General features: G+C 40.8%; 1 protein-coding gene across 2 annotated transcripts in view; it reads left to right on the top strand.

Annotated features, from left to right (window-relative positions):
- REPS2 (RALBP1 associated Eps domain containing 2) overlaps window positions 1-26,834 on the top strand; it is a 214,810-nt gene that overhangs the window by 61,790 nt on the left and 126,186 nt on the right. Inside the window, exons 3-5 of one of the 2 annotated variants that reach the window (XM_021681025.1) lie at window positions 7,547-7,695; window positions 9,081-9,204; window positions 16,218-16,315. In XM_021681025.1, coding sequence (XP_021536700.1) covers window positions 7,547-7,695; window positions 9,081-9,204; window positions 16,218-16,315 — 371 coding nt within the window. Of the gene's footprint in view, window positions 1-7,546; window positions 7,696-9,077; window positions 9,205-16,217; window positions 16,316-26,834 lie in introns of both variants that reach the window. The other variant, XM_021681017.1, reaches the window with a different exon arrangement.

The following is a 26,834-nucleotide window of genomic DNA, read 5'->3' as shown; positions in this document are numbered from 1 at the left end:
ATATTAAGTCAAAACAAAAGTACATATCCCTAGGGAGTTAGGTAATCCTTGGATGGGTTAATCCTGTTAGATAATGCTTCTGTGTGACAGTCCTCTCCCTACTTTACTCTCTCTCAGCATCTGTTCCTTTATAGCACTTCAATCAGTTTGTAAATACTCCTTTACAGGTTTGACTAATTTCTGTCTTCCTCACTAGTCTGCAAGCTTACCTGAAGGGAAGGGAGGAAGATCTGTGCTGTGGAGCACTGTGGACACTCAGGGCACATTTGTTGAGTGAATGAAGAGATGTGTTTGTGCATGGGGACTGAGTCTTAATCATCTGTCACTTTTTAAGCTCAAACAGTTGGATTTCAGATTCATCCAGAACTCCTGAGGGATTTCTAAAGAAGTCTTCTTTCTCAGGCCGTGGTTCCCAGCCTTGTTTGCACTTGAGAATCTGCTGGAGAGCTTTAAATGCAAAGTAAAAAATAGAGGTGCTAGGGGCCACCTCCAGAAATTCTCATATAATTAGCCTGCGGTACAGCCTGAACATGGGGATTTATTTTTTTTTATTTTTTTTTTTGTTCTTATGTTAATCCCCATACATTACACCATTAGTTTTAGATGTAGTGTTCCATGATTCATTGTTTGTGCATAACACCCAGTGCTCCATGCAGAATGTGCCCTCCTCAATACCCATCACCAGGCTAACCCATCCTCCCACCCCCCTCCCCTCTAGAACCCTCAGTTTGTTTTTCAGAGTCCATCATCTCTCATGGTTCGTCTACCCCTCCGATTTCCCCCCCTTCATTCTTCCCCTCCTGCTACCTTCTTCTTCTTCTTCTTTTTTTTTTTCCTTAACATATATTGCATTATTTGTTTCAGAGGTACAGATCTGAGATTCAGTAGTCTTGCACAATTCACAGTGCTTACCAGAGCACATACCCTCCCCAGTGTCTATCACCCAGTCACCCCATCCCTCCCACCCCACCCCCCACTCCAGCACCCCTCAGTTTGTTTCCTGCGATTAAGAATTCCTCATATCAGTGAGGTCATATGATACATGTCTTTCTCTGTTTGACTTATTTCGCTCAACATAATACCCTCCAGTTCCATCCACGTTGTTGCAAATGGCAAGATCTCATTCCTTTTGATGGCTGCATAATATTCCATTGTGTATATATATATATATATATATATATATATGTATATATATATATATATATATATATATATATATATACATATATATACCACATCTTCTTTATGAACATGGGGATTTTTAATAGCTCCCCAGGTGATTGTTATGTGGAGCCAGGGTTGAGACTGAGTTCTAATGAAAGTTGAGTGGAGCATTTTCGAGAGCTTTGCTTACACCATGAGTATATATTTGGTTATAGCAGGGCCTGAACTGGGGTGAGGCCAGAGGCACCCAGCATACGTAACTTTAAGGGGGAACTCATTCTCAGGGCTGTACAGGTGCTGATTCTGCGTTTAAAGAATCAGGGCCTGAGAGTAACCACCTCCTTAAATGTTGGCGCTAGATCTCTCTCTAGCTTCACCTTATTTGGCCAGTTACAGAGATGGTGAAACCTTATGATGATTTAAGAGAACAGAAGGAAGGGGTGAAATTGAGGACCAATGAAGAATTCCTGATGAGGAAAGTGCATGGTGGACATTTTCCCTGGGAGCTGTTGTCCCTTCCTTTCTGAGGACTGGTCATAACAGGGTGTGAGGACTGAGGGAAGGTATAGGTAGGGTTTAGAGTAGGTAGGTTTTGTATCCTCTTGTGTCATGGGCTCCTTTGGCAGTCTGATACTCCTTCTTGGAATAATGTTTTATTTTATTTATTTTTTAAAGATTTTATTTATTTATTTGACAGAGAGAGACAAAGCGAGAGAGGGAACACAAGCAGGGGGACTGGGAGAGGGAGAAGCAGGCTCCTGGCTGAGCAGGGAGCCTGATGCGGGGCTCGATCCCAGGACCCTGGGACCATGACCTGAGCCGAAGGCAGACGCTTAACGACTGAGCCACCCAGGCGTCCCCGGGAATAATGTTTTAAATGTATACAAAGACATAGGAGTCTAAAGGAAACCAATTATATTAAAATTAAAGCTAAGATATTTTTAAAAAGTGTTATATGGCAATATACATACTTCTTCATTAGTGCATTGAAATAAGAGACCTAACAGTGACCTAAATAACTACCATACTTTCAAAGTAGTGATGAGCATAAACAGTACTTCAAGATGTCTACAACAAGTGTAATGTGATATATAAATATCTGATTTCGGTGGGTGACAAAGTTACAGTTGCTGCTAATGATACTACAGCGCTTTGTTGCCTGCATTCATAATTGAAGGAAATGCTAACTTGCAGTTAGGGTAGGGAGAAGAAAGATGTAATTTTTTTTCTTATCCAAGATGACTGACCCCATGATTTCTTTCCACAGCCCCTCTGGGAGTCTCTGAATGCTAATAGTACAATAACGTGGTTCACATAGCCTCTGGGGCTGTGTTCCCCAAACTGGTTATTGATCTAGTGGCAGTCTGACACAGTCTGTAGTGAAAAGGAGAAAGAATTAGGACAAAAGAGGGAGTTATTTATAAAATGAAATGCATTCAATTCTAAGGTGTTTTTTTTTTATTAAATGCCCTTTTATGAAATTGCTGAGTAAATGTAATTTATTTGCCATTACCCCTCGAAAAATTACAAGAGAGAGCCCCCGCAGGCAGGAGTGTTGTGGTCATGCTTCTGTCACCAAATTGCTGCATGACTAAGACAAGGCCCACCCTCCCCTTCCTGGACTTAGTTCTTCACCTGTAAGATGTGGATATTCCAAGCAGGTTTTCTCTAGGCTATTTTCCAGCTCTGAAATGCCACAGTTTCATGCTGAGTGTTCAGACCTGCAATAGAAAGAATATTTTAATTTTCAGGATGACAGTATAGCCTAGTGGCTGAGTGCAGGCCCCCAGCAATAGGTTACCTGATTTTGAATTGTTTGCACCATCTCTTTTTATTTGTGTGCCCTCAGACAAGTTTCCTAACCTTTTTGAGCTTTAAATGGCTCACCTGGAGAAGGGGTATACCAATAGTACCTGTCCTACAGGGTTGTTGTGAGCATAAAATCAGGTAATGTCAAAAATTTGGAAAAGCATCTAAACTGTGCCATCTAATAGAGTACTTACTAGCCACATATGGTTAGTGTTGATTGAGGAATTGAATTTTTAATTTAATGTAAATTATTTAAAATTTAAAAATACTCAAGCCGTGTAAAATATTTTTCCATTAAATGCACCTTTATTGTTTTAGTAAGGCTATGTTTTACTTGAACCATTGCATTGTGTAAGACTGGGATCAGCAAACTATTCCTGTAAAGGGCTAGGTGGTGGATGTTTTAGGCTTTGTGAACCATATGGCCTTTGCTGCAACTACCTGACTCTGCCCTTGAACTATGAAAGCGGATATGGACGATATGTAAACAAAGGAGAGTGGCGGTGTTCCAAAAAATCTTTATTTATGGACACTGAAATTTGACTGTCATACAGTTTTCACATCACAACTATTTTTCTTTTGATGTTTTTCAGACATTCAAAAATATAATACCCATTCTTAACTCACAGGGTATACAAGAAATAGGCAGTGGGTTGGACTTAGTTCATAGGTTTATGCCCAAAATAAATTAATTCATGTCCATCAAAAACCATTTATTAGAATGTTTGTAACAGCTTGTATTCATAATGGCCCCAAACTGGAAACAGCCCAGATGTTTATCATAGGAGAATGGATTTAAAAAAAAATCTCAATATATTCATAAAAATGGATTATTCCATAGCAATGAAAAAGAATAAACTATGTCTACATACAGTACACTGGATGATTCTCACAGACAAAATGTAAGGGAAGCTAGTTTCAAGGGTAAATACTGAGTGATTCCATTATGTGAAGTTCTATAATGGCAAAGGTAGTTTGGATTTAGGTATTAGAACAGGGGTTGCCGAGTGGGACAAGGAGAGGGGATTAACTAGAAATGGATGTGAAGGAAAATTCTATAGGATGGAAATGTCCTCTCTTAATTTGGGTGTATGTTCTTATATATACATTTGTCAAATTCTTCAGATGGTACACTTAAGATTTATGTAAATTATCCCTCCATACAAAATACTGCTTACATAATTTTAAAAGAAATAAATTAGTTGTTAACATTTAACATTATAATATCTCTTAGTAAAATCCAGATTTCTGGCCACAGTGGTCCACATTCCCTCGTGTCAACCATCAACTAGAATTGTGCTGTTCTAGTAGGGTAGCCAGTAGCCATACTAGTGTGGCTACTGAGCACTTGAAATGCGGTACGTCTGAATCAAGGTGTGCAGTGCATGTAAAAACACCTGGGACTTTGAAAAGTCTGAAAAAAAGAATGTAAACTACTTCATTAATAATTTTTATCTCGATTATATCTTATAATAATATTGGGTTGAAATAATTATTAAAATTAATTTCACCTGTTTCCTTTTTATTTGGAAAAGTTTTGAAAAATTGTGATAAAATATACATAACATAAAATTTACCATAAAATTTATCTTAACTGTTTTTTTTAAAGTAATCTCCACACCCAGTGTGGGGCTCGAACTCATGACCTTGAGATCAAGAGTTGCATGTTCTACCTACTGAGCCAGCCAGGTGCCAGCCAGCCATTTTTTAATTGTACCATTTAGTACATTCATATTGTGCAACCATGTCCACCATGCATCTCCAGAACTCTTTTCATCTTAGATATATGAAACTCTATAGCCATTAAACAGCTCTGCATTTCCCCTTGCCCTAGTCACAGGCAACCGCCATTCTGCTTTCTGTCCCTATACATTTGACTATTGATCCTTCATATAAGTCAATCATACAGTGTTTGTCTTTTTGTGACTTGCTTCTTCACTTAAAAAATATTGTTACTACACAATTTACAATTATGTATGTGGCTCGCCTTCAATTTCTAGTGGACAGTATTGAAGGACAGTGAACAGCAGCTGCCATTTTAGATGGAACATGGGCTCTCTGCTCAGCCCCACCTCTCCCCATTGTCATTTACCATTTGTTATTCTATTTCTGTTTTATGTTTACATTTTTTCTAATTGAGGAAATGGAAGTATTTCTTATATTCATGTCTCCATCAAATATGGAAAATGAAAGGATTTTTCCCTTACTTTTTAGAGGGTCAGATGTTTAGAAGCATAGTTTTCTTTGTGGAAGGGAAAAATAGTCATTTATATTTAATATACAAAGTGTTTCTGTGTTCAAAGACTACAACCTAAGATAACATTATGAAACAAATTACTGCCTTGGATGGCTGTACTCATTGTCTCCGTGGCCCCCATAAACCTTTAACTTGAACTCTATTTCCTCGTGTTAACTTAATTCAGTTTAGGAGAAAAGATTCTAACCAACTACTACAAATGGCTCTTGTCTTGTGATTACTTGACACAGATAGCAGATACTTTATTGATTAATTTTTGAATGAAGTTTCACTATTAAATATGTTGTCCATATGACTACAAAAAAACATTGAGACTGAATATTTACAAACTAGAGTTGTACTTTTGACTTTTAGAAAGCTTGGAGCAGTTAAGGGAGATAGCAACTTCATGAAAGTTTTCAGTGATAGGATTATTATTATGTATGGTTACAATTCTGTTAAGTGAGAGTTGTTTAAAACCACATTAAGCAAAGAAAGTACAAGAGAAATTCAGCTATATTTTGTGTTTTACTGTTTGGTGGCCATCTGCAGGAGAGAGGTTCTTTGCCAGGTGAATAGTTCTGGAGAAATGCCATCGCCAGGGAAGGAGGAGACTGTGATGTGACAGTGTCCTAAAGGATATCTGGGAGTCCTAGTATAATAATAGTTGATATTCATCTTCTCGTGTTTGTATTCTATTGTTCCCAGAATTATGTGTTGAACACCCAGTAAAACACTGGTCAGGGAGTTTACAAATGTGAACATTTACTTCTCTTCTTCCTCAAGTAGTGTTTGGAAGTAGAGTCATCCTCTTATGGGCAATCAGGGTGCAAATTATTTTATGTGATTTTGTTCCATCTTTTTAGATACCTTTTGCAGACTGAACTGAAACAAATACCTTTCTGAGAAGATAACCGTAGGATGAGCTTATATTTGATTTATGAATAATCTAGGTTTTCTTTTCTTCTGCCTTTTTTTCTTTTGAAGTCCCTTCCTGCCTTGAGTACTGGAGAGCTGCTGAGGTTGGGAAACATTACCATGATCAAAATGGTGGCCATCCTCTCTTTAGAGGAGAGTCCTGGTTTAATTTTCCAGATTGCTTATTCTATTTATGTCTCTTGGGCCTTTGGCTGATTGATCATGCAGGGAGTCATCATATTGCCTACTTCTTTGAATCAAATGTGGACATAGCAACTAAAAATAAACATGATGTGGATATTAGAGAACCAGGGGCCTTCTTTGCCTGGGGAGCTAGGATACTTGGTTGTTGTTGCTAAGATGTTTTCTGGCTTTAGCACAGCATCAATCAGTGGAAATGCAGCTGTGTTTGGAATAGAGCGCTGATGGAAGTGCAGAGGCACGGTGATGAGTATTATCCTGAACAATGGATACAGATGCAAATCATTATGCATAATCCATAATATTATCCCCATTTTTGGAGTTCTTTGTGTTGTGTGATTGTGTGTGATTTGCTGTGCTGAGAACTAGAAGTGTGCCAAAGCATCATTTGTTTCAGAATAGTTTTATCAGATATTTGAGAGATAAGTAAATATTCCAGACTGTTGCGTTTCAGCTCTTCGTAGCATTGTGAGTGTGGCTATTGGTTTTGACAGTAGAATCTGGCTGAACGTTGGACTGATGGCTCTAACTTGATACCATTTTCCTTATTCTATTATGAAAAGACAATTGGAGATCGAGTGTGAAAATTCCTTAAGGAATGACATAGGGTGAAAACCTGTTTTACCCAGTAAGTTTGCCCTAGGAATGAGGGGCCTGTCTGTAGGGCAGCAGCTCTAGGCACTGACAGCTCTGCCAGAGATGATGAGCTGTGCGATCTTGGGGGTGTTACTTAGCTCCTTTGTGTTTGTTTCCACATCTGTAAAAGAAGGCTAATGATAGTCTTACCTTATTGAATTGTTGTGAGGGTTAAATGACTTAACATTTGCAGATCTTACAGTAGTGTCTGGCATATTAATATGTGTTGTATAGGTTTTGCCTGCTTCATTTGCCACTTACTGTGTTTATACAATATCACATCCTTCTTGCTGGTGCTGGACTAAAGGCTGAGGTGGGAGAGCAGTCCACAACCTGAATATCCTCTGCAATGATTTGACAGCATTTAAAAATGTGAAGCCAGAACGCCTTGGTAAAGCAGAAGCATTTTTCTCTCACGGCATTATTTATAGGAGTCTTCATTATGTCAAAATAAAAATTTAATCTGTATTTAGTGCTCTGGAATTTTTCCTCAAAAGTGATTCATCTTTTGGCCATTGAGTCCCGCTTTTCACAGTTTTAAAATGAAGCCTTACTTGAGCTTCTCTGATTCTGGTCCTAAAGAACTGCCACTGCCTCGCTTTATGATGTCAAAGACTGATGCTGACATACGATTCGGGAACCCGGCGGAACTGCATGGCGCTAAGGTTCAGATTCCATATTTAATCACAGAAAAAAATACCTTCAAAAGAATGGACGATGAGGATAAACAGGTAAACAGTCTGATAAGGCATGGCCTTTTGATTCTGACCATGAAACCTCACGTAGCAGTGCCTCATATCTGCTGTCAAGCTTCTAGCAAACCTCACCATCTGGGATTCAATTATAGACTTGGAAGTCAGCCAGTAAAGTTTCCTTGTAGCAAGAAAAAGCAGCTGACATATAGCCACCCCTGGGCCCTTTAGAGCCTACTTGAATGTAGAACTGTGTCCAAAGTAAAACTACTGATTTAACACACTTACTTGATTTCTCTAATCAGCATTTCCAAATGGTTTCTTTGAAATGTAACTTATAGGAGTTTTTTTATTTTTTATTTTTTTAAGTAAACCCTACACCCAGCGTGGGGCTTTAACTCAGGACTCCATGATCAAGAGTCACACGCTCTACTGATTGAGCCAGCCAGGCATCGCTAGGAGTTTTTAATAGACCCTCTCCTCACAAAAAGTTTGGAGAAAAGGTTTCAGTGGTTAAATATGTTTGGAGAATGCTGCTTCATATTCTTTTCTTGGGGGAAAGACTGCATCCTCAGGCTTGGAGAGTTATAGTGCACGTTAGCACATTCAAGGCCCTGAGAAGTCCTGCTGTAAAGAGACCTGGAGATTTGTGTTTGCTAAACTTCTTTGACCAGGGAATCTTTTCTTGCAGAGCATGTTTGGAATTCCATCTTGGGAAATGCTGCCATTACACATTTAGCAGGTTAGGGACAAGGATAGGGAGGATGGGCTTTTAAAATTAGAGCACTAATTGCAATAGTCAGGTGGTGATTGATAGAGACAGAAGTATAATATCTCAGAAGAGTGAGCCTATCAAGAAAGAGGTAAATAGTCTTACACATTAGTAAACCCTGAGGGCATCAAGGTACAGCTCATGCTTCTAATAAAGGTACTGAATCATGCAGAAAAGTCAAATTATATTCAATATAATATCTTCTGTAAGACAAAGAAATTTGCCATACAAATATTCTTTTCTTTGCTAGAAGACTTGATAAGTGTAAATCCAGGAAATAGGAGCCTTTATTAATGAATGAAATTTGAATTTATCCACAAAAAGATCAGATTTGGGACGTATGAATGCCTTTTCATGTGATCATTGTCTTCCATTTTCCAAAGGAAAATTTTAGCGGAATAACTGAAAGCATTTCAGGCTTGTTTTAGTAATTTAGGCAACTAAGCGCTGGTGAGACTTTGTTCTCTGGGAGATGTGAATCCTCAGACACTGCATTTTAACCAAACTGTGTTTTTGAGAAAACATTCCTTCCATTTGTTAAATCAGCCATCTCGCCGGCAATAGAGTTGCATTATACTTCATAACTGCAGCTCAGAGCGCCAGGCTTCTCGAGTGATTGGCTCTGAACTCTGCTCTGGTTCTTTTGAAGCAGGAAACACAGTCTCCCACGATGTCACCCCTCGCCTCCCCTCCTTCTTCCCCGCCTCATTACCAGAGGGTGCCCTTGAGCCATGGCTACAGCAAACTGCGGAGCAGCACAGAGCAGATGCATCCAGGTAAGAGGCGATCTTGTCCAACTGTCCCAGGCAGTGTCTTAGAGACTCCTTAGTCTATCAGCCAGCGATGCCACCAGCTGCTGAATCTCTGGACTTAATTACCTCTGTCCTTGAAAACATGGCTCAATTTAATTTTATACTCTCAAGGTTTTTTTTTTTTTTAAAATAAAATGAAATATATCTTAGTAATGCCTTGTCTCCTATCCTACAAACTAGTTTATCTTTAGACTTGTAAATGATTTAGATGATTTAATCCTTTGTATACAGATTTCATTACACAGGAACATAGCATGTGAAAGATGGGTATTATTTTGGAATTGTTGTTCCTTTTTTTTTTTTTAAGATTTTATTTATTTATTTGACAGAGAGAGACACAGCGAGAGAGGGGACACAAGCAGGGGGAGTGGGAAAAGCAGGCTTCCCGCAGAGCGGGGAGCCTGATGTGGGGCTCAATCCCAGGACCCTGGGATCATAACCTGAGCCGAAGGCAGATGCTTAACGACTGAGCCACCCAGGCGCCCCAGAATTGTTGTTCCTTTCAGCAAACATTCCAAACATATTTATATAACAACTGCCTTTATGAAACTACTTAAAAATATAACTCTGCAAAAGCAAAAGAGTTGATTCAACCTTTAAAGACCAATCACATAATGAAAATATTTAGCTCTTGTGTTTGGGAATAAGAATAAGGGACATAAATGGTAGGGGAAGCATTTGCTGAGAAATGTGTATAGTGCCTAGTTGTGGGGTTGCCTGGTTGCTCACATTTAATCTGTGCTGGCCATGTTCGTGGTAAAATACATTAGTTGGTTCCGAGGATGACTTGCAGAGTTGGCCACCTCGCCTGCGGTGCCTAAAGCTCCATAAATTCACTGCAGCATCTTGTCCTCCTGGGGCTCAGGCTCGTAGTTTAAGATAGGACCAATTAAAGGTATTCTAGAATTGGTTATCCGTAACCTTCCTTTTGTACTTTGTGGACTGTGTTTGAAAATGACCCAGTTTCTGCAGGATTTTGCTGCATTGAAAATAGTGGTGAGTTCTAGAGGGACACAGATAAAAATGTGTGCTAGGCTAAAGAGAGGTTGTAATCTTGTAGAGAGGAGCAGGTGTGGCATAATGGAAAAATCTTTTGATTGGAATCAGAAGGCATGGGTTTAATGTGACTAGCTATGTGATCTTGGGCAAGCCATTGAACTGCTCTGAACTGTTATTTCCTCTCCTCTTTTAAAATGGGGTAACAGTATTCTATAGGGGTTTTGTGAGGATTAGTGAGAACACAAGTATAAAGTCTGATGGGAAATTCAGTCTTATGCAAATGCAAGATGATGTTATTAAGGGTTAGTAACAAAAAATGACTCTCCTGAAACTTGGATGACCCATTAGAGTCTGAAACGAAATGAGAATTCTTCATTTTCCTCTTATAGTCTCTCCTGCCTGACTTCGCTAGTTTTAGAAATGGAGTTTTTTTTTTTATTCCTAATGTTATTTGGGCTTGGACACTGGAGTTTTATGCCCAGCGTGGTGCCTGTTTTTTGGCTTTTAATTCACAGGTGAGTCATTTTTTGTTCTACTGAGTCAGCCTATTACCAAGTTCGACCCTATCTTTTTTTGTTATTCCTTTAACAACTTGTCTGCATTTGCTCTGTCTACTCCTTGCCCCGATCTTTCCTCATTCCATTCACATTGGGCTTCCATTCCACCATTGGCAGGGAGACAACCCGCTTCTCTCCATCTTTCTCGACTCTTAGAGGCCTATGTCACGGCTGACCATGCCTTCGTTCTGTTTTATTGTTTTCTAAATGATAAAATGCACACATTTAAAAATCTCCAGTTTGAGTTTTAACATCCATGTAGCCACCGCTTCGATCAAGAACAGAACATTTATGTCACCCTTTCCAGTCACTCCTTGGCCCCCATTGTGAGGACTGTTCTGACTTTTATCACCTTAGATGAGTTTTGTCTCTTTTAGAACTTGATATAAATGGAGTCCTCTTGAATGGTTATACTCTTATGTGTCTGCCGTCTTTCCCTCAGCACAGTGCTTAAGGTTCATCCATGTTGTTCTGGGTCTCAGTAGTTTGTTTCTCTTTATTACTCAGTAGTGTTTCGTGTGAATGCAGCACAATTTGATGATCCATTTTCCTGTTGATGGACATTTGGGTTGTTTCCAGTGTTTAGCTGTTATGAGTAAGGATACAATGAACGTTTGTTTGTGAGTCTTTTTGTGACATATATTGTCATTTCCCTGGCACCTAGGAGTAGAATTGCTGTACCTTAAGGAAAGTGTATAAGAAACTGCCAAAGAGTTTTACCAAGTGCTTGGATACTCCCACTGGCGATGTATGAGAGTTCTGTCTTCCTTGCCAGCATTTGGTTCTCTCATTGGTTTCCTTTTCTTCAGTGCTTTTAATTGTAGTCATTCTATTAGATGTGAAGACATTTCCTTGTTGTCACTTCTTATTCTTGGAATGTATTTTTCTAAGTTACCCCTTCCTGTTTTTTTTTCCCTGATATCATGAACCTTAAACTTGATGAGCTACTGTTCCAGAGGGTTCTTCTTTGCACAGCATACCCATAGAGAGGAGTGTGAGTGAACTCTTAGTTGCCTGTTTCTCAAAGAGTTTGAGTTTTTTGGGTCTAGCCATTGATTAGGGTTCTTTAACTGGAAACAAGGTCATTCAGAAATAAAATGTTTACATGTGCTGCCATGTAGATTTCTCTAAGTCAAGGGAAGGGAGAGTTTTTCTAGCTGCGACTTGGTTCAGTCTTGTGAGTTTTGCTTCTAATTGATAATATTCACCTCAAAGCTTGTTCACTCCTATTTTTGTAATGTCTGTAGATTCTCCCCCAGAGGATTTTCTTGGCCTGTCTTCTTCCTTTTCTTTCATATATCCTTAGGTCAAGAAGTAAGAGAATCCCACATGTCTTCATTCTCTCTCTCCCCACATTTTCAGAACTCAGTTTTTTTTTTTTTCTTTAAGATTTTATTTATTTGCGAGAGAGAGAATGAGAGACAGAGAGCATGAGAGGGAGGAGGGTCAGAGGGAGAAGCAGACTCCCCGCCGAGCAGGGAGCCTGATGTGGGACTTGATCCCGGGACTCCAGGATCATGACCTGAGCCGAAGGCAGTCCGCTTAACCAACTGAGCCACCCAGGCGCCCCAGAACTCAGTTTTTCTTAAGGCTTCCATGCTCTTTTCCATCAGTTTCTTAACTCTGTTGCCTTCACCATGCCATCAACCCATCTGACAAACCCAGGATTCTCTTTCCTGTTTCTGTACTCCATCTTCCCTTTGATCTAAACAGTAGCATATCTAAAATCCGTTAAATCTTAGTGACTCTGGTAGTAAGCATTGTTAGAGTTATTCTTTTTTTTTTTTTTTAAATTTGAGGCAGAGAGAGAGAGAGAGTGCGTGGGAGTGAGTGCACGAGCGTGGGGAAGGGGCAGATTCCCCGCTGAGCAGGGAGCCCCATGCGGGGCTCAATCCCAGGACCCTGGGATCATGACCTGAGCCAAAGGCAGTCGCTTAACCAACTGAGCCACCCAGGCATCCCTAGAGTTATTCTTAATTTAGGCCTTTTCAGAAAGGAGTCTCACTGCTGGAATATTTTTCTAGGAATACATTTTTCTGGGGTCATTTCCCTGTCCAAGATTCTGCTATGATTCCTGGCTAGTGGGGAATATATGTCAGTATGTTTTAAATCAGACTGAGTGTCTCCAGACCAGTCTGATTCAGAGCCCCTCTTCGACTTCTCTCCTGGCTCCTGCTAGTCTGACTTGCTGGATGTACCTATAGTTAACATTCAGTGGCTAAGACTTGTGTGCCAGGCATCGTGCAGAGATCTTCATGTGCATTATTTGCTTCTTAGCACAACCTTCAGAGGCAGATCCTGCTACCCATATTTAAAAAACGGTTAAATCACGGTTATAACATCCGTATAGTTAAGTAATATTTAAATACCTGTAGTGAAAACAACTGTTCTCCTTCCCACTCAACCTATTTCTGATCTCCAGAGGCAACTACTTTCAAATCTTATCTGTTTCTTCTGATACCTAAGGTCTTATCTCCATATCAAGGTACCTGTTCTGTTTTTTCTTACACATCTTATTCTGACGTATCAATTCTAGGAATGTACTCTCTTAAGAGTATGGGCTATGATGTCAGTCTCCTGGGTCTAAAGGTAGACTTGGTGAGCCTGTGTTTCTGGCCTGTGTGACTATGGATATGTCACTTTTCTGAGCTTCAGTTTCTCTTATCTGTAAAGTGGAATAACATCTGTTTCAGAGGTTTGCTCTGTGGATCAAATAAGGACTGTTATATAAACCTCTGTGCCTAGCACAGTTCCTGGCACATTGTAGGTGCTCCAATGTTGCCTAGTATTTTCTTTTGTGTTTTTAAAATCTGCTACCTGTTTTATTTCTGAAGCTCTTAAGTATTCTTGAAAGTCACCTTCTGGATATAATTCATTAGGTTGACTGCAGATGTAGAGTCTTTATTGTGCAGTTACTAGTGGTCCCTGTTCTAGTTTGACACTGAATCTCAGAGTGATGAAATCTTTAGGGTTCATTTTATACTCCTCCCTTTGGAGAAAGATGATACTTCTAGTTCCTTATTAAACCTCTCATAAGGGTATCTAAGAATTATTTCCTTTTCGTTGAATTGAACGTTCCAGGTTTTATTTGGGAGGAAGGAGAGTAGAGGCAATAAGTAGCGCCTTTTTACCTTCTGAGTTGAGATCCAACTGAGGATTGAGACAGGAGTCAGACTGATGATGGTCTGATTATCAGCTCTGGCACTGACAGAGCTGATCGGAGCACGTGTTTTAGATTTGTAACCAGATGGGCTTCATACACTCACCTTCCCAGTCACCGGCTGGTGTGGCCAACCCAGGCTTCCCACAGGAGTAGGAAGAGAAAATCTGCCGTTGAGGCCAGGCCTTTCCAAAAATGATCCCTCATGCAGCTGAGTCTTTGTTCAAGCCTTACTGATGAGATCTGTCTATTTCTTCTGAGGGAAGACCTTTGTAGGTAAGGGACTGGAGCTATGGGCCATATGGCTTCCTTGCATATGTGTCCTCCTTTGCAGTAGAAGCTCCCTCCCTCTGAGGGAAACCTGAAGCATGGGGGATCAGCTCCCCAGGGAAAGCTCATGACCACTAGTCTCCCAACCATGGTATAGTTTACTATGGTTCAAAACTTCTGGCATTGAGAGTTTAATTCTGGCATTGGGTATTCCATCAAAATGGAATGATCTTAAAAATCCATCTTTGACTGAACTCTGCCTCTGAAACTAATAATATACTATATGTTAATTAATTGAATTTAAATAAAAAATAAAAATAAATTAATTTTAAAAATCCTAAAAAAAAAAAAAAAACCCTTCTTTGAAGGACACCTGTCTACCAGCTGAGACTTATCTCCTTCTTCTTCTTTTTTTTTTTTTTTAAAGATTTTATTTATTTATTTGACAGACAGAGACATAGCGAGAGAGGGAACACAAGCAGGGGGAGTGGGAGAGGGAGAAGCAGGCTTCCCGCGGAGCAGGGAGCCTGATGCGGGGCTCGATCCCAAGACCCTGGGATCATGACCTGAGCTGAAGGCAGATGCTTAATGACTGAGCCACCCAAGCGCCCCTGAGACTTATCTTCTAAGATTTGGATTATGTGTTCTCGGGTTTGTGTCTTTTGCAGTTTATATATTTTTATTTATTCTTAGCAGGGTCTGAAAATCTACTTAATGCTTTGCTAGGTAATGATTTTTGATGTTCTAATGTATTTTAAATGTGTTATAATGTTGTGTTCCAGTCCCTTGGAGGAAATATAAAAAGCAGATGTGAGCCCAAGAGTGGTTTGCTGTTCTTACACCTCCTTTCTTTTCAAATGATCAAAGTATGCTAAGGGCGCTGCCATAACAGGCTGCCCTGCTCTCTCTACCTAATTTTATTTATAAGGAAGCTGTAGGAAGAAAGCATTTTACTTCTTTTTTTAAAGATTTTATTTAATTATTTGAGAGAGAGTGAGAGCACGAATCGGGGGGGGGGGAGGGGTAAAGAGAGGGGGAAAGGGACAAGCAGACTCCCCGCTGAGCAGGGAACCTAATGCAGAGCTCGATCCCAGGATCCTGAGATCATGACCTGAGCAGAAGTCAGATGCTTAACTGACTGAGCCACCCAGGGGCTCCAGCATTTTACTTCTTGATATACTTCCAAAAACGTGAATTGTTAACCAGAAATGTTAATCAAAAATGGTTTCATCGTGGGTGATAATTTCTCCTTTCTGTTAGCCCTGAATACTACCTGGTTATGTTTAACTGTTTTCCTACCATATTGACAAGATCATTATGAAGTGTTCTGGAAATAAAAGGAATAAAAAAATGCATTTGTTTTTGTGGCATAAGAACTTTTCTCAAAGTCAGCAAAATTATTTTTTGTTTGGTTATTGAAAGATAAAATAATAAATATAAAATACATTTATTCCTTTTTGTACTTTTCTCTCCTTGGTTTTACATAATTCTTTCCAATAAGGAAAAGAAGACTGTGCCATTTATTTTTGAAAAATGAATGATAATGTTGATTCTTAGTGTTCAAAATGCATATTTATTTTCTTGCTGCTTTGGAAGATGGATGATGAATGCAAGACTTTTAAACCAGCGGGTATATATAGAATTTACCTGATATTTAGAATTTGAGCATTTATAACATGGCACTTTTCTGACTCTTATTATTGCTTTCAATTGCAGTTTAGATTCTTAACAATTCCACCCTTCTAATTTATTCCTAATCTCAACTTGATGTAAATATTTTCCTGTCTTTTCATGAATCAGTTGAATGTCTTTAGATTGCTTCCCTAAATTGTACCCCAGGTTGGTTTGTGCAAGGTGGCCCTATGTACATAAATTCTAATTCCTTTGCTAATTCTTCCCTGAAGAACAGACACTCTCAGTTTGAGTGTGAAGTCATAATTTTTGGGTGGAATCTTTTTGTACTGTGCTGACTTTTCCTCCTGCTTTTTTAGCTCCTTATGAAGCTAGACAGCCCCTTGTCCAGCCTGAAGGACCCTCGTCGGGGGCCCCAGGAGCCAAGCCCCCTCGGCATCAGGCTTCCCTTATTCGGGTAAGTGATGTTGTGGGGCTATGCCAGTGGGAGACTTTGGGGACATGAATTTTTGATGGGCCCTCATTTTTTTTTTTGTAAGGGAGATTTAACACTGCCCCCTTATGCAAATATTGCACTTCTTGTTCTGTTGCTTATATATTTTCATAAATCTTTTTTTTTTAAGTTAAGTTCTACCCCTAATATGGGGTTGAACTCATGACCCCAAGATCCAGAGTCTCATGACCTACTGACTGAGCCAGCCAGATGCCCCTGTTCTCCTACATCTTTTTTGTAATGTGTGTTTCTACCCTTTCTCAGTGTCTCTAGACTAATCCAAGCTGGTTCTTGGTCTTTTGTATGTCTAAAACGCCCTTCCACCTACATCATTAGGCACCTCTTTCAGGAGTGCTTTATTTTTTTCCAAAATAGCCTATCTTATTTCTGCCTTATTCTTTATTATTATTCATTCAGTGCATACTTAGCTGTTGCACTTTGTTTTGTGCCTCCAATCACATTGCAAGCTTTTGGAAGGCAGAGGTAGTTCTTCTGCATTCTGTCTCAGGGCCTAGTCCCTGCTGTTTGGAGAACAGTTATTTTACATGTGGCAGTAACTGCTGTTTCTTATATGTAATAGATATAAAAGGAATATTATGACAGACGAACAAGTGATGTCTCCATTTCTCCTGGCTTAGAAAATTTCAGCTTCCCTTTCTCCAGTGTTGTCTTTTGGATAAAGAACTGTTATTATTTTCATGTCTGCAACTGTTATCTTGTGTAGTGTCTCTGAATCCTATGCTGGGGAAGTCATATTCTCAAAAAAGGGTGTGTGCTTGCTGGTGTGTGTGTGTCTACGTGAGAGGAATTATGAAAAAACTGGGTGTACTGTTTGACCCTAAAAACAAGAGGAAGTTGGGTGGTTTGTATGACATTTTGGTTATCCAACTTAGGAAGAAGGATCACTTATGCAGTGGCAGTTCTACTCAGAATAGAAGGGTAGTGTCAGATATTCCTATAAAGAATTGGGCTGCTAGTCTCAAACAGAATAGACAAAGGCTAAGGACAGATCATGGTGTTCAGTGACTACCCTCTGGGAATGGGGCAATCTCTTAGGCCCAGAACTGTGTTATGGACAGAACTTTATCTTCTAAGGTGGTAGTCTGTGTATAAAGAACTTTCTTAAGGATAATAATTTAGCCATATGCTGTGTATTTATATTTAATGCTTCCTACAACTGTAAGATCTAGGTACTGTTTTATCTACTAATGTAGATGAGTTAACTGTGGCCAAGAGAGGTCTAAGGTTTTATTCATAACTAGTAAGTGGCAGAACCAGAATTTGAAGCCAGGTCTGCCCAGTGTCAAAATCTGCACTTTAAAATATTTTACTATACATTAGAGTTCTATATTATAGGGAGGCTAGATTCTGGAGTTGCTACATAAACTGACTTTGGGTGTAGTAAAAAATATTCCTGATGATCCCTTACTGGTACCATATTGGAGAGCCAAGATGCCATTCTCTCCTCTGTCCAGTAGAGCTCACTTTCACCCCCAAGTTGGAACAAAGAACTCTTTATTTAGCTGAGCCCCAGATGTAGTAGTTGGCTGTGTTGTGAGAGGGCCTGTGTTATAAAAATATGTGTCTTTAAACACAAGAATCACACCCACTGTGGGAATGATGGTTACGTTAAGAAAGGTGTAGGGGGGACTGGGATTCATCTAGAAAATTCTCCAGGATGTGGCTGTGCATGTGTGTACAGAGTGTATCTTAGTGCCATGGAGACCTAATCCTGAATTGTTAGAATAGTGGTCAAACAAGCAGTAAATCCTGAACTTTGCAGTGGTCAGGTAGGGCTTACCAGACCCTTTCTACCTAGTCCCCTGGATGGGATGCCTTGGGTTTGTACTTGGATTCATGTCCTATGACTTCTCTTCAAATCTCTGGGTCCATGTTTCCTCCTGGTAGACATGCTTCGTGGACACTTCATTCAACTGATGTTTACTAAACACCTATTAAGTGCCAGGTACTGTGTTGAGGATACAAAAATGAGGTTTAACACTTCTAGTCCCTGCCCTCATTGAGCTTATACGCAATTGGGGGAAGTGGCCAATAATCAAACCATTGCACAGTAAATATGTCATTATGTGTTGTGAATGGAAATTACACTGCTTTGAGGATGAAAAACAACGTGTGGGGGCACAGTTATGACCTACCCTTAGCTGGTAGGGGGCAATGAAGGAAGGCTTTTAGTGGGGTGTCACATTTGAGTTGAAATGAGAAGGATTCATAGGTGTTAACCAGGTCAAGGGATGGGAATGGGGGGAATAGGCAAGAAGATAGAGGGCACTGCGCTTACAGGACTAGAAAATAGTCTGTTTTCTAGTGCTTAGCATTTTATACACATCATCTTCTTCAGTGCTCGCTGCTGTGTTATGAGGTAATTCCTGTTATCTCATTTTTTTCCATGTACCAGTCATCTTTTATTGGATGTTAATTCTCAGGATATGAAAGGATTCAAGGGTGCCAGGCAAAGGTCATGGTCAGGAATGCAGAATGTGCCTCCACACTGGGCCGTCTTCAGTGGTCCTTGTAACAATGACAGTAGTTGAAAAGCACGTAAGCTGCCGGCACCATAGAAATCCCAGCGATGCCCCCGCTTTCTTCACATTGACATACTTGTTTATAATACTGGTTGGTAGTAACCTCTTTGAAATGCTCCAGCAGCACCTTTAGGGGTGAAATCCCACATCAGTATCCGGCTTGGTAGCTCTTCTAGTTTGCCATGAGCTGCTTCTGCTTCACTGGTATGGATGAAGCCATCTTGGACTCCTGGGTGTCCCATTTATTAGATGACAAAACCTGAGGTTTAAAGACCTTATTTAATTTACCCAGAGTCACAGCTAGGAAGTGATAGGGCTGGAGTTCAAACACAGGACATGTTTTCTTAGTCTGGCTCAGGAACCAGATAGATGGTGATATCATCTGGTAAGCTAAGAAGCCCTGGATGAAAAACTGGCATTGAGAGTATTAGGGAAAGATCATGAGTTCAGTGTTGGATGTTGGGATTTGAGCTTTTGGGATAGCCAAGAGGAGGTGTCAAAGAGATGGTAGGAAATATGGCTCTGGAGCTTTGGGGAGAGCCAGGGCTGGACATCAGTATTTGGCAGTTGTTGGCCATTAGAAGGACTTATGGTCTGGTGCAGAAAAAAACAGATGGGTCCTTACCCAGGTCTGGCCAAACTGTGTGACCTTGGGCAAGTTTCTTCTCTTTTCTGTAACATGAATGACTTGGAATGGATTTAACAGTCCACTGGAATAATCTGCAGTAGTCTGACTCCCTTAATGTTTGTTTGGCATCAGTGGAAGCCCCGCCCCTACTCCCTCCTGATGGGAGTATTGCCTTCTGTTTAAGATGAGAACAAGGGGCCTTCCTTGGGACAGCAGTTTGTGGTATTCATGGCTGATGTGTTTTTCTTGCTTTTGTTTCTAGGTTTCCTTCTTATGCCTGTCATCTTGGTTTGGCTGAACTCCAATTCCCAGAAAGGAAAATGCCAACCTGAATTAGTCATGTAGATGAGGGGATCTAAAGAGAAGGTTTTTGGTGGTAGGGGATTAATATGGATTGGGGCTGGTAGTAGGCTAGGCTGAGGTAACTCATTCCCCTCACATTGCCACGTTAGTGTGCTGTTGGCAACCTTGCTCTCTTCTAGCTTCCTCTGTGGACTTGTATTCAAGTTGTTTCTTATGATTGGAAGGGGAGTGGCCTCTGGGTACTTAGGGAGGTTATTCAGGACCCTGGGCCAGTGCTCTTGCAGCTCATGAACTTGGCATTTTAGAGATGCTTATGCCAAATTCAGCACCCAGATATTGGCATGAATAATTTTTTTTTTGGTCTAATATTTTAGAAATTTCAGGTTTTTTTGTTTAGGGTTGGAAGTTTTTTCCCTTGAAATTTCAGATAACTGAGCATATCCTAGATCAGTGAATGGTTGACAGTGATTTGTAAAGAAATACTAAGTCTTTGGGGCACCTGGGTGGCTCATTCGGTTAAGTGTCTGCCTTCAGCTCAGGTCATGATCTCAGGATCCTGGGATCGAGCCCCAGTCGGGCTCCTTGCTCAGCGGGGAGTCTGCTTCTCCCTCTCCCTCTGTACCTCCTCCTGGTCGTGTTCTCTCTCTCTCAAATAAAATCTTTAAATATATATATATGTACACACACATATATATATATTAGAAATACTAAGTCTTCTTTCCTGATTCATCTGTTTATCATGTGTTTATAGGTCATTTTGTGGTTTACTTTTCACAAATTATCTTAACCATCAACATTTGTAATTGGCTGGTGTAGGATTTAGAATTGTCCCTTTTGCTCCCACTATACTCCGCTGCCTCTGCTTTTGCCGCAGTTGCCAGAAACTACCTTGGGTTAAGTCCTTGTTTCATTGACCCCTTAGCGACTTTTGACACTGACCACCTTCTTGACATGCTCTCATTTTTTGGTGTACATGATGCCATCCTCTCCTGGTTTTCTTCCTGCTTTTGTGACTACTTCTTCCTAATCTTCTTTTTCCATTCTCCTACTTCCACTAGCACCTCACATGTTGGTGATGCCTGGGTCTGCTTCTCACTCTGTTCCTCTTTAGCTATATGGAAGCTTATGACCACATAGCTCCATCTGCCAGACATCCTCACTCACATGTCCCACTGTGAGTTTAAACTAACATGTCTTTCCCACAAAGCCAGCTTTCACCCTTCCATTCCTGGCTCCGTCCATCTATTAGCATGGGCCAGAATGCTAGTCTCTATATTTGGCTCGTCTCTTGGCTCTTCTGCCCACTTAGTTACCAGGTGCTGGCCATTTCACTTTCTAAATGCCTCTCTTACCTGTCCATTATTCTGCATTTCTTTGGTTCAGACCATCTTCCTCTGTCACTGAATCTGTTCTATCAGCCTCTAACTCTTTTTCCTTGCTTCCCCTCGTGCCCTTTTCAAATCTTAAAAATACATATCTAATCACTCTACTCCCTTGATTGAGACCTGTCACTCTCTGCCTATTGCTCTCTTCATATCACCTACATTCCTGAACATGGCTCTCAGGGCCCTGGTGTTTGCCCCTGCTTAATACTTTTTCAGCCACAGTAGCTCACTTCTCTCCCTCCGTACTCCGGCCACACAGAGCTACTGTTGTTTCCCCAATGGTCAGTGTTCTCTGTGTGGGAACCTTATTCTCCATCCTGGCTTTTGCCTTGTTTTCTCCTTTGTCTCAGTTCATGTATCCTTTTTTTCTATTGATAACATTAAGTTTGAGAATTTTCTAATATTTCTTGTAGATGTGAAATTTCCATTTTTTCATTCTTAAAAAAATGGTTCATTACTGTCTCATTTATCTGTAAGCTCAGCTAGAGGATGGCATTCAGTCTTTATTGGTTTCACATTCCAGAGGCAACTGGTGTGTTTGTTTTGTACCATTCCAGGAGTATATTATACATATATAAACAAATATAGGTATTCATATATATGTATATTTGTGTATATGTGTACATATGTACACATATACACACACATATATAAAATATATGCAATATATTTTTATCTGACTTTAGGGAGACAGGCTTGGCAGATGAAATAACCTTCCAGGCAGATCTCAGTAGAAAAAAAATTATCTTTTATTTTAAATCAAAACATACTCACTTTTCGTACCCTAAATATACATGCTGTGATATATTCTTCTCTTTCTGGAGGGGTGAACTTAACAGCCTTCTGGGATAAATTCTAAATACTCATTTGTCTTTATTACTTCAAAGAAAAAACTGATAAGCAGAATTTAGAGAAATTCATCACTCTGCCATTTTACTTGGGGCTTTTGGCTATATTTGTGGTGGAAGCTTTTTACTAACTAGGCAGACATTGTTAGACATTGCTAGCCAGCCACCATATTAATCTAAAAGTCTGTGACTTGCAAAACATTTATTTAAATTAGTTGTCTCCTTCCCCCCCCCCTCATTCTTGCTCAATTTCAATTTTTTACCATGCCCCCCGTCTCACCCAGGACTTAATTGTAGGTACTTATGGCCAGAAGCAGATTCTCTTTGCTCCTTGCCTCCCTTTGGAATGGTTCTAAATAGAAAAGAAGTGTCTAAAGGATGGTAAAAGAAACAAATACCCTGAGGTTCTGTCAGAGTGCTGTTGGCATAAGTCAGAAGAGAATGGATAGTCACTGTGAGTAAGTTGTTCACTATAGTCGTTTTGATAAGAACAGGAAGAACTAGACTTTCTGGAAGGCTGTCGCTGCTCTGGGAGAACTTTTTATGGTGTGAAAGGTATCTTATGGATGGATGGGACTAGCATGCTGTGGGGTAAGGAGAGCAGAGAGTAGAGGCTGTGGCTGGAAGACGGGGATGGGATTGAATGAGGTGGCTTAGAGGTGAGTCGTGAGCAAGTTGGTGTTCTGAGTGTGGAGAAGAAAGAAGCAGGTCAACAAGTGGGGCCTACTCAGTATTGTCTGAGCCACTCTGCTTCTCTTACCTGGTTCTCAGCCCAGAGGAATGGCCTGTGTGGCAGGTCGGGCCCATAGGGGGCTCTTTCATGGTCATTTGGCCTGGGTGGGGGCTGTTTTTGTGGTTGTTTTGTTTTCTTTGAGTGGAGCCTCAGGCATTTTTCCTTCCTTGTTTTGGAATCTTTCCCCTCTCTCCTTATCTGAGAACTGTGACCTTGCCCCGTGAAGTGCCCTGGGCGTACTTCAGCATGACGCCGCTCCACATTTCGTTCTTGCCCTTTTTTGTGCTCCACATCTTGCAGTCAAACCAGTGGGCTCGTGAGCCACTGAAGAAGCCCACTCAGATGTTCTCCTGAGGGGCTGGAGCTGTGCAGCCACCTAACATGCTCGCCCTCTTTGCTTGGTTGCAGCGAAAGCATGCTACGGTGCTGCTGGCTTGTTTACACCGCACTGGTGTTTTTTGTTTTTGTTTTTTTTTGGATCATGGGTTGTGAACTTTCAAATACCCTTGTTCTTAAGAGCAATTAAAAATTTAAAAAATATGTGAAAAATTAAAAAGATACTCAAGGGTGCAGAATGAAAAGTGTCCCTTCTGTCCCCACCGCTGGCCATCCACTTCCCTATCCTACAGACAGCTAATATGACACATTTCTTTTGTATCATTCTAGGACTATTTTACGCATATACAAGTGAATATAGGTATTTTTATATGAAATTATATGTAATAGGTGCAAAACATATAGTTCCAGCTTTTTATACATATGGTAGCATACTATATACATCTGTTACACACTTGCATATTTTACTTAGCAATAAACTTTAACAACATTCTATAGCAGTCCTCATCTTTTGTTTTTTTTCAAATGCATGGTATTTTATTGTGTGCATCTTCCATAAATCATTTATGGATCAGCTCCTTCTGATCAGCATCTGGAACTTAGAGCATTGTTTGCATATGCATATATATATACAGAGAGAGAGAGAGAGCGCCAGTTCTTAGAAATGGAATAATTGGATGAAGTATCTACACATTTTTATTTTATTTTATTTTTTAAAGATTTTATTTATTTGAGAGAGACAGAGATAGCGAGAGAGAGCATGAGCAGGGAGGAGAGGGAGAAGCAGGCTCCCTGCTGAGCAGGGAGCCCTGCGTGGGGTTTGATCCCTGGACCCTGGGATCATGACCTGAGCTGAAGGCAGACGCTTAACTGACTGAGCCACCCAGGCGCTCCTACACATTTTTATTTTTGATAGAGATTTTCAAATTGGAGACTGTACTAATTCACACTAATTCACTAATTCACACATTTACCAACAATATATGAAAGTGTTTATTTTCCCATACCCATGCTAACACAATGTGCTAAAAAACTTACACCTTTGCCAATCTGATAGGTGAAAAATGGTATCTCAGTGTAGTTTTTTTTTAAGATTATTTATTTATTTGACAGAGAGAGGGTACAAGCAGGGGGAGTGGTGGGCAGAGGGAGAGGGAGAAGCAGGCTCCCCACTGAGCAGGGAGCCCGATGCAGGACTCGATCCCAGAACCCAGGGATCACGACCTGAGCTGAAGGCAGACGCTTAACCGACTGAGCCACCGACGCGCCCCTATCTAGGTGTAGTTTTAATGAACATTTTCCTTTATTTTTAATTTTTAATTTTTTAGAAGATTTTATTTATTTATTTGAGAGAGAGAGCGCTGGAGCAGGGGCAGAGGGAGAGGGAGAAGCAGGCTCCCCGCTGAGCAGGGAGCCCGATGTGGGGCTCCATCCCAGAACTCTGGGATCATGACCTGAGCCGAAGGCAGATGCCCAACCGAGTGAGCCACCCAGGCACCCCAACATTTCTCTTTATTAGTGAAGTGGAGTATATGACATTTGTGAGACATTTGTGTTTCCTTTTCAGTAAATAACTTCATATCCTATGCCTCTTTTTTGAGTTATCAGTGTTTTCTTACTGGTTTGTCATTCCTGCCAGTCTGAAACCAGAAGCTGGTGTCTCTTTTCCTTTGGACAAATGAGAAGCTGCAGTGTATGTGGAAAATTGCTCCTTGTGTGGTTGAGAAGAGGTCCTGGGTACCCAAGGCCCTTGTAGGAGTTTAGGGACCCCAACCTCTCTTGGTTCTGGAGCACCCTAGGCCCTCCAGCAACAGTAATTTCTTATTTATACCTTTAGGGCAGAAAGTTGAGTTACTTAGTTTATGGGTAGAGATTAGGGCTAGGAAAGTCTTCTGTTGTTAGGGATAGTGAATGTTAATACATTGTGTGTGTGTTGACCTCTTGGCATTGCTAAATTCTCTTCCTCTGACTGAAGTAGAAGAGGGTGAGGGGAGAGGGAGGAGGATGAGGAGGAGGAGGACGAGGAGGAGGAGGAAGAGGGCGGGAAGGAGTATATGGGTGTTTGTCTTGGTGTGTAACAGGAAGAACTGGTTTGATAAATTTTATAGGAATGTATATGCCTTGTTCTTGACCTCTTGTTTTACCAGATTAATTCCGCGTTTGATTTCAGCCTTAGCTGGAGTTTTACCATCTCCTTAAGGGGTAGAAAAGGTTGATATGTTCTACTTCACTGAATCTACTACTAGGAGTCACAGATACCCAGTTAGTCACTGTTACCACAAAGAGGTTCTGTTTTTCATCGCATGAAGCCTCCTTCCTACTTCTTTCCTTCACCTACTTCTTTTTCCGTTATTTCTGAAGCATTTCAGTTGATACTGAAATTTTTTTTTAGCCTAATTATTTTTGTCTGTCTCTTATTATCTTCTTCGGGTGCTTACCCTTTACCTATGCTTCTTAACAATTAAAGTGATGGTAGTTGATTGGTTTCTTTGTTGGGAGGCATTTCTACATGAAAAATGTTTCACGTTACAGGATGAGAATAGTAAAGAGATACAGGATCATTGAAAGAGAGGTGATTCCAGGATATAAGAACAGGGTACCTGGCATTGAAACTGAAGGATTTTTATGGGAAAAAGAAAACTCAGTAAATATTAGTATTCATTGGGGTGCTGCCTTAAGGCCTTACAGAATCCGTGCTTGGAGACAGTAGGGTGGAGGGAGGGTAAAAATGGTGGATCCTGGTACACATGAGAATTCTAGCTTCCATATAGTGCTTAATAGGTCATTAGACTACTGACGAAAGCAAATGAGCATGTTTTATTTGTAGGGTCAGCATTGCTTTTCCCCACAGTTGTGGGCATTATGGTGTCCAGAGCTTTCTTGGTAGTAACTAAGGCCCACATTGATATGGTGGACAGGAGCACCTCTGATTTACTCTCTCAGATGTAAGCACCCAATTGAACTCCTGGTCCCAGATAGTACTATTTAAAGCTGAAAAACAGAGTGTTTGTTTGTTTCTGCCATATTCTCCAGGACCCCTTGGTCTCAGTTAGCTGGTATATACTTGGGTAGAAATATGGAAGGTGCCTTTACAACGGCACCATTTCAGCCCCTGGGCCCATTGGTATTCCCCCGATATCAGGTGAACAGGTGGTGTCATGCCCCTAGTTGCCTATCCCAATGAGAGTCTCTACCAACTGAGTGCTTATTTGGTCCTGGTGCTGTGCTCGTCCCTTTACTTGTGTGTGTCCTTTCAGTTCTCCCAACACTCTTGCAAGGTAGACTCCTTGCGAGATTATGTCCTGTACTCATCCACTCAGGGATACTAAGTGGCTGGTGTGGGTCCGGCACCATGCCAAGGGTACCCTGAGGACTACAAACATGGTCCCCGCTCTCAGGGAACTTGCAGTCAGGCGGGGTAGATGAATGTGAATCAGATGGTCCCACCTTTGCATGTATAATGGAAAACTGACAGCTGCCCTAACGACAAGAGAGGATTTCCATGGCATGTGACAGAGAAATCCTACCTAGGGCTAGAAAGTGAGGGAAGGCTTCCCTAAAGAAGTGCTGCTTGAGGGCGCCTGGGTGGCTCAGTTGGTTAAGCGACTGCCTTCGGCTCAGGTCATGATCCTGGAGTCCCGGGATCGAGTCCCGCATCGGGCTCCCTGCTCGGCGGGGGGTCTGCTTCTCCCTCTGACCCTCCCCCC

This window comes from Neomonachus schauinslandi, chromosome X, assembly GCF_002201575.2.
Source record: "Neomonachus schauinslandi chromosome X, ASM220157v2, whole genome shotgun sequence".
Classification (NCBI taxonomy): Eukaryota; Metazoa; Chordata; class Mammalia; order Carnivora; family Phocidae; genus Neomonachus; species Neomonachus schauinslandi.
Note: the sequence above shows the minus strand (reverse complement) of the source record. Positions and strands in the feature narration are given on the sequence as shown.